The sequence below is a fragment of the Erpetoichthys calabaricus genome, chromosome 9 (assembly GCF_900747795.2).
Source record: "Erpetoichthys calabaricus chromosome 9, fErpCal1.3, whole genome shotgun sequence".
Lineage (NCBI taxonomy): Eukaryota > Metazoa > Chordata > Cladistia > Polypteriformes > Polypteridae > Erpetoichthys > Erpetoichthys calabaricus.
In genome coordinates this window covers 89,020,058-89,032,650 of record NC_041402.2, presented here as the reverse complement: position 1 = coordinate 89,032,650, position 12,593 = coordinate 89,020,058, and the positions used below count along the sequence as shown (strand labels likewise).

At 36.9% G+C, this 12,593-nt stretch overlaps 1 protein-coding gene across 1 annotated transcript in view; it reads left to right on the top strand.

Annotated features, from left to right (window-relative positions):
* Window positions 1-12,593, top strand: part of tcf25 (transcription factor 25 (basic helix-loop-helix)) — a 104,117-nt gene that overhangs the window by 28,575 nt on the left and 62,949 nt on the right. The window contains exons 5-8 of the mRNA XM_051932008.1: window positions 7,277-7,342; window positions 8,057-8,139; window positions 8,310-8,440; window positions 11,236-11,335. Of these exons, the coding sequence (XP_051787968.1) occupies window positions 7,277-7,342; window positions 8,057-8,139; window positions 8,310-8,440; window positions 11,236-11,335 (380 nt within the window). The remainder of the gene's footprint in view (window positions 1-7,276; window positions 7,343-8,056; window positions 8,140-8,309; window positions 8,441-11,235; window positions 11,336-12,593) is intronic.

The window sequence follows — 12,593 nt, the reverse complement described above, 5'->3', positions numbered from 1 at the left end:
CATGGTACAATATTCTTTTTGTCCTAGTAGTTGATAAACACTGCACTTTTATTTATATTTCAGGTTTGTAGTTAACCTGAGTGTGCCAGGTTCTTTTGTAATGATATATAGTATATTTGTTGTTGGTTAGAAATGTATTTTCATGTCACCTGGTGCATAGTGTCCGATAATGGTTTACTATGGAATTATTTATTTATTTTTTATATTCCTCCTCTTAATTCTTTTTGTGAAACTCTGTCTGTGGCTTCACATTCAGGGTGAGGCCCCATCTGTGATTGCTTCAGTATTTGTTGACTGAAGTATCAGGATATTCAGTTGAAGTGTGGCAATTCCATCCCCTAACCTAATATAAAGGAGTGGAAATTGCCTGGGATCCCACAATGTGAGAATATTCCAGTAGTTTCTATGCAATGCTTTACATTATGTTAAATCTTTTAATTGAAGTCTGCAATATATTGCAGTTTATTCCCCTTTCATTTGACTAACATTACAGTTGAAGTCACACCCTTATCTATTACCGTATTTTTCGCACCATAAGACGCACTTTTTTTCCCCAAAAGAAGGTTGGAAATGTCTGTGCGTCTTATGGTGTGAATATTGCATCACAGACCATGATGTGTAATACTTGACAAAAGTCGACATCCAGGGCTAGAGGGCGACAAAACTCACTGTTACGTTACAGGCATTCCCTCTGTGCTTGGAGGAATGTTAGACTCATTGACTCGGCATCTAATCCTTGCATGTGCGTGAGTTGCGAAATCTAAACAAATATAAACAAAGGCAAGATAGCGTCTACATCTCATGAGGGAGCGAAGCGCATTATCACTGAGTTGGACTCTGGACTCGATAGATTACCGGCCGCTGGACTACTTCAGGCTGTTCTTTCCTGAAGCTGCCTTTCAGCTACTGTCAGACGAGACAAACAGGTATGCAGAGCAATTTTTTGAATCGAGGGCTGTGCTTGCACCGCATTCTCAGTTTTCAAACTGGAAACCCACAATAAAACACGAGATGAAGGGCTTTGTGGCATTACAAATATAGATGGGACTAGACTGGCGATATAACTTCAGGGAGCATTGGTCCAAACGTGCTTTGTCCCCTGGTGGTTTTGGACAGGTTATGTCGCGTGATGATAGGTACGTGGTGCTGCAAAGTGATTGTGAGCAACTGAGCTTAATAAATTCTGACACTAGCGATGAGGAGTTCTTGGGGTTTCCATAAAACTAGAAGAATGCTTGAACCTTAAAGTCTCTCCTTATTTGTTAATGACAGTGATGATGTTTCTTAATACCGCTGTTGAATTTACATGGTTGAAATATTATTCTGCTATATTTTATTAAACATATTAGTGCACCATTTGGTTCAGAATATTTTTTTTCTTGTTTTCCTCCTCTAAACCTAGGTGCGTCTAATGGTCAGGTGCGTCTTATGGTGCAAAAAATACGGTACATGTGATTGGAAATTATTTTTTTTTAAATCGGTTACTTTAAAAGTAACTTTCACTAATTTCTTTTTGTTTCCTTTATTTCTCTTTTCATCTTTACCTTTAGACTTGCTACTGGCTCTAATTATTTCCACTGGTACCATTCATTATACCAAATCCTTTGCATATTGCATGTCATCCAATTTTTGTAACTCTGTATTTTTTTTATGTTTCTAAGTCTTTCCACATACCTCTTTATCATATTTATTGCCTATCAGGGTGGACATACCTCTTATTGTATTTTTTGTCCATCATGGTGGCTTTTTTTTTTTAAAAAAAACCTCAGACCACTGGCTTTTCTTTCTTTTAATTATTAAATATTCAAAAATTCAAGTACTGCATCTTTGTAAAATTCTTATGAATTGTACAGTATATGTTTTGAGTTCCTTGCCAACAAAATTGCTTCTTTAACCAGATTTAATGTTTTCTACCTCCCTTTTCTCTATATTTTCTTAAAATGATCCTATAGTTTTATTTAATTTTACATGAAATAGTTTATTCTGTACATTTGTCTGTTATCTATAGCCATAGCATGACATGCCGATTCTTTTTCCTTGCATCCCTCATTGGACAGATAGGGTTCGTTACTAGCTTTGCTTTTACATTGTCAAATGTGTTGGTAATGCTTAATGTGTGCTTAACAGTTTTAAGTCTTTATTTTCACTTCTAAGTTATTTTTTTCTGCTCCATCTTCAATCTTTGTTTCCTCAGTATAGAATCTTACCTTTGATACTCTTCTCTCCATTTACTCCGTACTTCCCCATTTTTACATCTGCAGATACGTTCCCATAAAATTCTGGAACATTAAGGTTATAGGCCTACTCGGTTGCTTTATTTAGCTACATCCCTAGGACATTTAACTGATTAAGTAGATTTTGTGTATCTTGGCAGTCTTCATTGTTAAGATTGTGAAACTTTGGTTATAGCACAGTTCAGAGAATTTAGCCTGCAGGTACTCTTTTCAGTTTGAGGGGCGAGCAGGGTGCTAGTTTGTTGTTATCTAGTGCACTTGATTTTCATGTGACAGTGTTTGCATTTTTCATAGTAATCTCTTTATTTCTATACAACTGTAAAAACCAAAACGAACATCAATACTCAATTTAAACTTTTGCAAGCATTGCGTATCAGAATCTCTGCCACAGTTTTTGTATTAGCAGTTGCCATCTACGAGAATGTAAGTTCACACATAAAATATACACATTTTGAATTCACATTGATAGTATACAAAAACATTGATCTTTTTCCTTTATTACCCTCCACCTCTACTAACTTGGACTGCCACCTTTGAAAGATCCACCCATAACCTATCAAATTTTCCTGTTTTTGCTCTGTACCTTGGTTTTGAATGTTTACTTTTGCAGCTGTATTTCTGTAGTTTTGAAGTTCTGTCATTACTGCACTTCCTCTTGATATTTATTTTTTTTAAATCTGCTCTGACTGTTTACAAGCTCCTCCCAATTTCTTTCAATTGAGCATTTTTTCCAGTTTCCCATGGGTCTTTTTGCCCTACTTAGTCTAATCCTGTATTGTAGTCTTCTTTGTTATGTTAGGTGCTTTTTGGTAGTGCAAAACAAAACTTCCATTTATTTTATCTGAACATCTGCATATGTATTCTGAGTTCACAGCATATTTCATATCATGTCTGCCTTTACCTTCTCTGTTGGGATAAGCTGTCGTTCCTAATGACACTGACTAAGATGAAGAGGGTATTGAATATATCTTAAGAAGTGATGCAATTTCTATACCATTTACCTGTTTTTATGAGAACACTTTTGGGTTTAATGCTGAAAGTCTACAATATTAGTTCATATCCTTTCTTTAATTTCAATATCAGTATATTTTAGTAGAGAGGCATAATAATAACAACTGAACATTTACTTTTGGACTGCATTGTAGATGTGTGGATCCTTTCCAGTGATATAGAACTCATAGTGAAATTGATATGGATTTAGAATTATGTATATTACATATGGCAAAATGCAAAATCCTAATCTTATGATGATCAAATTTGTAACCTTGTAACACATTTTCCCATACAGTTCCCCAGACTGAGGTTTTCTATACTGTGTTGACCTCTTGTGTAAATTTCTTTGGATACACATATCTGCTTAGCAAAAAACATAAAATGTAAATGTTAAAATTTAAAGACCCGCTCATTATTTATCAGAACCAGAGATAATGAAGTTTTAACTGAAATGTCTTGGTTCTTGGTAAAATTTCTTGTACATTTGACTTAAATAGATCCAGATGATGCTGAAAAATATGAAAAGTCACTATAATATTTCATAGTACTTAAGACGTTCTCTTTCATATACAATAATTTTCTAGAACGTCAGTCTGATTTATTTCATTTCACTGTTCATCGACTTACGAGCCCAGTAATCCATATAGTTATCAAAAAAATACAACATGAAAAATGTCTTACTGTACTGTAACATCTGGCAGCATTCTGAATGCAAATACTGATTGCAGTCTCAAGGCACATAAATTGGTATGTTGTACCCTGTAATGCAGGCATGTCAAACATGCAGCCCGCAACAGATATCTGTGCGGCCCGCATGACAGATCCTAGTTAGCACTAAACTTGTACAAAATTATTACTGTCGTTTGTGATTGAATCATTCTGCATCTTCAGCGTTACTTACTGACTTTTCTTACTTCCGCCTTCTGACAAAAGCACGTTTTCCCATGGCATTACGGTACTGGAAACATCATCTGCTAGTATAGTTGCAGCTGCGGTGTCAGCTCCTTGATACCCTAGGCATGACACCAACCCCATGAGCCTTGACCAAAGTTAATGAGCCGTGACGTCGCAACTGAAGTGCTAGGCTGCAGCAGCCTGGCAGGCTACGCTACTGGCTGGGCTGCTGAGACTGATGACTGGGCAGAACTGACCATCACGAGTAGTAATAGCTTATATATTTTCACATTTTTTTTTGCTCTAGTTTTATGTAATTTTGTGCTAGCATTGTAATGAACAGTTAGTGCAGACTACAGCTGAAGATCTGAAGTGGACGCGAGAAGTTGATGAGTTGTTTATTAACAAATTTTTGTGATTTTGAGTTTGTAAAATTAGTGTATGCCAGGGGGCTTTTTACATATCGGCTTATTTTACAATATAAACTTTGAAGTAAACTTAGTATTAAGTAAAATTTTGAGCTACACAGTGCCAAACATTGATAGGCCTATGTCTTTGTCATTTAATTTAAAATTAAATATTTGCATTGCAGTATGAAGGGTACAATGACTTTGACCAAGGTGAAAAGAAAGCTATAAGATGAGCATCGTATCTTTCAAGAAAAATGGGAACTGCGATATTTTTGTATGACAAATTACAAAATTCATTGTCTGACTTGCAATAATGTCATTGCTGTACCAAAAGAATACAATATTAAACGGCACTACGAAACCCACCGTGAAACTCATGACAAATACACAGGAAAATTGCGAGAAGATAAACTGCGAGAAATGAAAAGTAATCTAATTAAACAGCAGACACTTTTCTTCAAGGTGGATAAAGAAGGTGTGGCTTGTGTAAAAGCTAGTTATGCACTTGCTGAACTTATTGCGAGCAATGCTAAACCGTATACTGAGGGAGGGAGATTTCATTAAGCAGCGCATTGTTAGATCAGCAGAGATCGTATGTCCTGAAAAAGTAAAGGCTTTCAAAGAAATATCACTAACATGGAATACAGTTGCTGATAGAATTGATGACATGGCCGGCAACTTGAGGGAACAGTTTCGAAATAAGTCAATTGAATTAGAGTGCTTTTCGATCGCCATTGATGAGTTGACGGATGTAACAGACATTGCACAGCTTGCTTTTTATAAGAGCTTGTGACACAAACTTAGAAATTACAGAGGAGTTGTTGAAACTTGTTCCCTTGCATGACACGACTACCAGCGAGGACATTTTCAAGAAGGTTGAAGAAGTTTTTTCTCAGTACACTCTGCCTATGGAAAAGCTTGTTTGTTTGGCAACAGATGGGGCTGCTACAATGGTGGGACACACTAACGGTGTTGGTGCGAGGCTGTTGTCAAAAATACATGAGAAAGAACCTGATGGCAAGTTTGCTCGCTTCCACTACATAATCCACCAACAATCGTTGTGCTCAAAGGTTTTGAAACTAGACAAAGTCCTTAAACCAGTTACACAGTCAACTTCATTCGTACACGTGGACTAAATCATCGACAGTTTACTTCATTACTGGAGGATGTAGGAAGTGAATTTGACACCGTTCCTTATTATACGGAGGTATGTTAGTTATTTTGTCACAAAGTACTGAAGAGGTTCTTCCTGCTGCGAGAAGAAATAACATTGTTTCTAGAGATGAAAGGAAAAGATGTGAGTTTTCTGAATGACGACATGTGGGTGCAGGACTTGGCATTTGCTGTGGATTTGACTGGACATTTGTATGACTTAAATTTGAAGTTACAAGGAAAACACAGACTTGTAACTACAATGTATGATGATGTGAAAAGCTTCCAAGGAAAGATTTGTCTGTGGACACATCAATTAAGAAATGAGAATCTTGTCCATTTTCCTACATGTCAGGGTCTTAAGCATTCAAATGACAATTTGATTTTTAGAGGATTTGTTTTCCAACTTGAATTACTGAGCAATGAATTCAGTGAATGTTTTTGTGATTTCAGTTCACACGAACAGGACTTTGCGCTGTTTATGTCACCATACTCTTAAAATTTTGAGAATGCACCTGAGAATATCCAGATGAAATTGATTGAACTGCAGTCAGATTCTATTCTGAAGGCAAAATACAACGAAGTTGGTGTGCCAGGCTTGTATGCTTACCTGCCACCCTTGTATGTGCAGATCCGTAAGTTGGCATCAAGAGTACTGTCAATGTTCAGAAGCACTTACCTTTGTGAGCAATTGTTTTTGTTAATGAAAGCTACCAAAACCCCACATCGCTCAAGACTTACTGTTGAGCACCTTTCATCCCTCATAAAAGTTGCAGCTGCACAAGATTTCAAGCCTGATATTGACGAACTGGTTACTAATAAGAGATGCCAAGTGTCGGGACAAAAGGAATAGATCCCAGACTGTAAGACTCCTATATAAGGACCTAGCCAAGAGGGAGGCTAAGACTATTTGTATGCTGTTGTACGGATATTGTATGGAAATAAATTGCTTTTCTTTAAACTTTAAGTGTTACATTTTTTAAAGTTTTCAGTATTGGAAAGAAAGCTACAGTAACTTTGTATAATAGTATTTGTTACAGTGCAGCCTGCTGATGCACGTATGGCAGTCGAAGCGGCCCACCAATGGTAGTGAGTTTGACATACCTGCTGTAAAGGCTTTATTTCTGTGAAGACTTCAAAAATAACGTATTGGCTTGGTAGTGACAACTAATTGTAGTTTCTGAGACTTGGTGAATGACTCCAAGATACATCCAGTATTGTGTTGCATGGATTATTCCTTACCTGCTGAAATATTTTCCTTAATGTATGTATTGTAGCATAATGCTTTTCAGACAGTTTTTGAAATTTTCTTCAATTTTCAGTTACCTTATTTGTCAGTGTTTTTCAGGCAGATTGTTTTTTCCTGAATGGTTATCCAGAGTTTTTTTTTTTACTAATTATTTAGTGTATGTCTAATTTTTTTAAGGTGACTTTTCAGTGTCATCACTGTAGGGAATTTTGAAAGTGTATAATTATGTCTGTTAAAACAAGGATTTTTACTTGTTTTGTTTCCAACATTTGTTTTTTTTTTTCATTGTGAAGTATTATATTAATACATTTACTTTTTAATTTCCTTTGTTGTTTGTCTTTCAGAAACTTGAATCCAGATACAGAATTAAAAAGATATTTTGGAGCTCGAGCAGTTTTAGGTGATCAAAGGTTGGCTTTTATTATTTTATTTTTCTCACCATCTCCAGTACACTGCATATTTCTATAGTGTAAATAAAACGTATTTACCCATTTGGAAATTTTCACAATTTATTATTAAACAACACTGTTAATTTAAATTGGCTGTTTGACACTGGTTAATAGAAGAAGTCAAAGTGAAAACAGATAACTGCAAAGTGGTGTAAATTTATAACAAATATAAAACTCAAAATAATGAATTTCTTAAGTATTCAATGCATTTAGTAGATGCATATAGATAAATGGGGAGGGAGGATTACGTCAGGAATGGCACCCGGTGTAAAATTTTGCCAAATCAATATGCGGACAGATGATCTGCTGTGGCAACCCCTAATGGGAGCATCCGAAAGAAGATGATACAATAGATGAAACAGAAAGCTTTATTTCTAAAACACTATATAAGTTAATGTTTTAATATTCTTGTGTTAGGAAACCAAGTAATTTTATTATATTAACAGCTGTAAATAGATGTTCTGATAAACAGCTTTAGGTACTTCTACTAAAAGATATAGTTTTCCATATTAACATATTTTGTGTGTTTTTGTAATTACTGTAACACTTTTTTTCCCTTTAAACCCAAAAGCTCTATATTTAAATATAGATTGATGCAGTTAAAAGTTCATTTTCTCACAATACTTATATTTTGGCAGCTAATAATTAATAGATATCTGTATTTTCTTCTGCCAGATCTCGGCAAAGACAGCGTCAGTATTACCGTAGCACCTGGATAACAACGTTCAAAAATACATGGCCACGATACAGTAAACCGGGTGAGCGTACAGATGTTTATCATTAAGGTAATCTGTTACATACCACTGAAGTTTTCCCAAATGAAACATGTATGAAGAAAAATAAGTAATTTGAAATATCTGTTATTATATGTGCAAAGTCTTGAAATGCATTAATTGTTTTTAAATTGTATTTAACCTAAATATCATAGGGATTTCTATGAGGCTGCTTGAGACAAAAGATGGAGTGCATTACTTTACTTTTGAACATAACAGGGAATATCAGCAAGCTCAGTTTAAATTCCTAGATGCTGTGGAATCTATGGATCCTAATAATATTGTGGTATGTATGACTTTCTTGTTCGGTCTTGTGTGCATTTGTTGGCTTCTGGAATCATAATAGCATGACTGCCAAGTTGTTTCTATTCCTTTGCATAATGTAGCTCACTGGATGCATATTCAATGTTTACTAGCTCTTACTTGCATTTTTAGTTTGTGTTATGGATATTGTATTGTTGTCCGCTTATTGATATGGTGAAATTTTATACCGGATGCCCTTCCTGATGTAACCCTCTCCATTCATTCGGCCTTGGGACTTGCATGAAAAAACACTGGTTTGTGCATCCCCTTTCTGAAGGAGATTGAAGACTGCAAAGTGGTGGCAGGGGAAAGTGTAGTTATGCAGCATAGGATAGTGGTCTGTAGGATGACATTGGAGGTCAAGAAGAGAAGGAGAGTGAGGGCAGAGCCAAGGATCAAATGGGGGAAGTTAAAAAAGGAAAACTGCAAGGTTGAGTTCAGAGAGGAGTTATGACAGGCACTCTGTTACAGTCAAGAGTTACCACATAGCTGGGCAACTACAGCAGAAATAGTGAGGGTGACAGCAAAAAGGGTGTTTGACATGACAACTGGAGAGAGGAAGGAGGAAAAAGAAACCTGGTAGTGGAATGGGGAAGTACAGCAGAGGAAGAGGTTGGCAAGAAGAAGTGGGATAGTCAGAGAGACGAGAGTACAAGGAGATAAGACGTAAGGTAAAGAGAGAGGTGGAAAAGGCTAAAGAAAATATGATGAGTTGTATGAGAGTTTGGACACTAAGGAGGGTGAAACTGACTTGTACTGACTGGCTAGACAGAGGGACCCAGCTGAGAAAGATGTGCAGCACGTTAGGGTGATAAAGGATAAAGATGGAAACATACTCGCAAGCGAGGAGAGAGTGTTGAGCAGATGGAAACAGTACTTTGAGAGAGAGAGAGAGAATTGAATCAGGAAGTGCAGTGTATTAGCAAGGAGGAAGTAAGGACAGCTATGAAGAGGCTGAAGAATGGAAAGGCCGTTGGTCCAGATGACATACCTGTAGAAGCATGGAGGAGTTGAGGAGATATGGCAGTGAAATTTTTAACCAGATTGTTTAATGGAATCTTGGAAAGTGACAGGATGCATGAAGAGTGAAGAAGAAGTGTATTGGTATCGATTTGTAAGAATAAGGGGGATGTGCAGAGCTGTAGTTAACTACAGGGGGATAAAATTGATAGGTCACAGCATGAAGTTTAGGGAAAGAGTAGTGGAAGCTAGGTTAAGAAGGGAGGTGATGATTAGTGAGCAGCAGTATGGTTTCATGTCAGGAAAGAGCAGCAGAGATGCAATGTTTGCTCAGAGGGTGTTGATGGAGAAGTAGTAGAGAAGGCCAGAAAGAGTTGCATTGTGTCTTTGTGGACCTGGAGAAAACATATGACAGGGTGCCTCGAGAGGAGTTGTGGTATTGTATAAGGATGTTGGCAGTGGCGGAGAAGTATGTAAGAGTTATACAGGCTGTGCATAAGGGAATTGTGACGGTGGTGAGGTATGCGGTTGGAGTGACGGATGCATTCAACGTGGAGGTGGGATTACATCAGGGATTGTCTCTGAGCTCTTTATTATTTGCAATGGTGATGGACAGGTTGACAGACAAGATTAGACAGGAGTCCCCGTGGACTATGATGTTTGCTGATGACTTTTTGATCTGTAGAGAGAGTAGGGAGCACATTGAGGAGACCATGGAGAGGTGGAGATAGTGCTGAGGAGAGGAATAGACAGAATACATGTGTGTAAATGAGAGGGGGGTCAGTGGAATAGTGAGGATGCAGGAAGTAGAGTTGGCGAAGGTGGATGAGTTTAAATACTTGGGATCAACAGTACGGAGTAATGGGGATTGTGGAAGAAAGGTGAAAAAGAGAGTGCAGGCTGTGTGGAATGGACAGAGAAGAATGTCAGGGGTAATTTGTGACAGGCAGGTATCAACTAAAGTGAAAGGGAAGGTCTACAGGATGGTAGTGAGACCGGCTATGTTATATGGGTTGGAGAAGGTGGCACTGAGGAGGGAGGACTGAATCGCCTCATCTATCTCGGTGAGCTGCTACTCCTCCGGTTGTGAGACCAGTGATTTTATATGGGTTGGAGAGGGTGGCAATGACCAGAAAGCAGGAGACAGAGCTGGAGGTGGCAGAGTTAAAGACGTTAAGATTTGCATTAGGTGTGACAAGGATGGAAAGGATTAGGAGACAAAGTTAGAGAGGCAACATTGTGTTGGTTTGGACGTGTGCAGAGGAGAGATGCTGGGTATATTAGGAAAAAGATGCGAAGGATAGAGCTGCCAGGGAAGAGGAAAAGAGGAAGGCCTAAGAGGAGGTTTATGGATGTGGTGAGAGAGGACAGGCAGGTGATGGGTGTAACAGAGCAAGATGAAGAGGATAGGAAGATATGGAAAAAGATGATCTGTGGCAACCCCTAACAGGAGCAGCTGAAAGAAAAAGCAGTTATGGATATTGTAAAGTAGTACTGGGGAAAAAAAAAATTCTATTTATTTTGAAATCTACTGTACATAATTCATACTTTAGCATTTAATACTTTAAATTTGAGACAACGTAATTTATTTTCTTTAGATATTTTAATATGTGTTTTTAATAACTATTACTCAATAGTAGTTAGTTAATTGATATCTGAATGCTCACAGTTTGAATTTTGTTTTGCTAGAAAAGTGTTTGTTTTTTTTCTCTCTGACAAATGAAAAAATTCTTTAGAAATTTACCATTATTTCCTTGGGGTGAATGGAAAGTTGTAGTCTATGTTCATAATATTAATTACTTTACATTTTTGTCTTAGGTTCTGTTGCAAACGAATCCTTACCACATTGATTCCTTGATTCAGCTGTCAGATGTTTGCCGCGTCCAGGAAGATCAAGAAATGGCTAAAGATTTAATTGGTAAGAGTTTTTAATAATGTTTTAAATATTGGGGCTTGTGATACATCCAAATGGAAAAAAAAGGCATTTCAAAGATTTAATCATTTTTGACTTTCTTTTTCATTTTAATATGTAATAATTTGAAAAGGCATGTTAAATATGTCAGTCAGTCATTTTCTAAACCACGTAGTCCTGAACAGTGTCGCGGAGGTCTGGTGGAGCCTATCCCAGCTAGCATAGGGCACAAGGTAGGAACAAACCCTGGACAAAGGCCCCTGTCTATTGCAGGGTGATCACATACACACAGAGCCAACTCAATCACACACTATGGCTATTTTAGGAATGCCAATTCACCAGATCTGCATGTCTTTGATGTAAGAGGCACATTGGTAAGGTTTTTGTATATTTTGCCCATTCTGTCTGGGTTGTACACGTTGTACTCTAGTTTTTCTTCCCACATCCCAAAGAGGGTACATGTTAGGTTAATTGTCACTTGTAAATTGGCCATCTTTGGTTAAGTGCACGAATAGGTCCTGTGATGGACTGACATCCCTTTTGATTGGATTGAACAGATTGAAGAAGTTAATATGTTAAATAATGTTCTAAAATGTAAAGTTTCATCCTGCATGTTTTTGTTTACTTGACGGATTACTCCATTTTAGGATATTAAGTAATGTTTTGGGGCGGGGTTCAAATTTTTTTTTTCTTTTTATCGTCTTAAGCCAGCCAGACTGAATTATTTCGGGGCAGAATGCACAATGAAGTTTAAGCAGTAATATACAGGATTGATTTTCCTTTCTTTTGCTAGCAGTCTACTTTACTGGTATGGTAGAACATAACCCTGACTTTTTTATTTCAAAATTTACACTTTTTCTGGTTGTAAACCTTGAAAACATTTAAAAAATTTTGTACGGTTTTTCCATTGCACACCTTTTATTTGTTCCCCAGTGTTTCTACCAAAAATATATCTAAAATTCCAGTTAGCATCTGTTATGTACTCTGTTTATAAATTAATCGGTTTTAATCTCTTCTATCACATCAGTTCTTAATCACAATGTTTTTTTTTTCTATGATAAAAAGAGTTATTTACAGTTGTCCCTCATAGGTTATTCTTTGCACAGTTTAGTTAAATACAAATCATCTCTGATGGTATTCTTTATAACTGAAAATCCACGTAACCGTAATTACTCCACTTGTTACCCCCTCATACTTTCTTATAAGGCATACATTCTAGTTTCACAAACCACTTTTAATTTATGTGTAGTATTTTTACTACTTG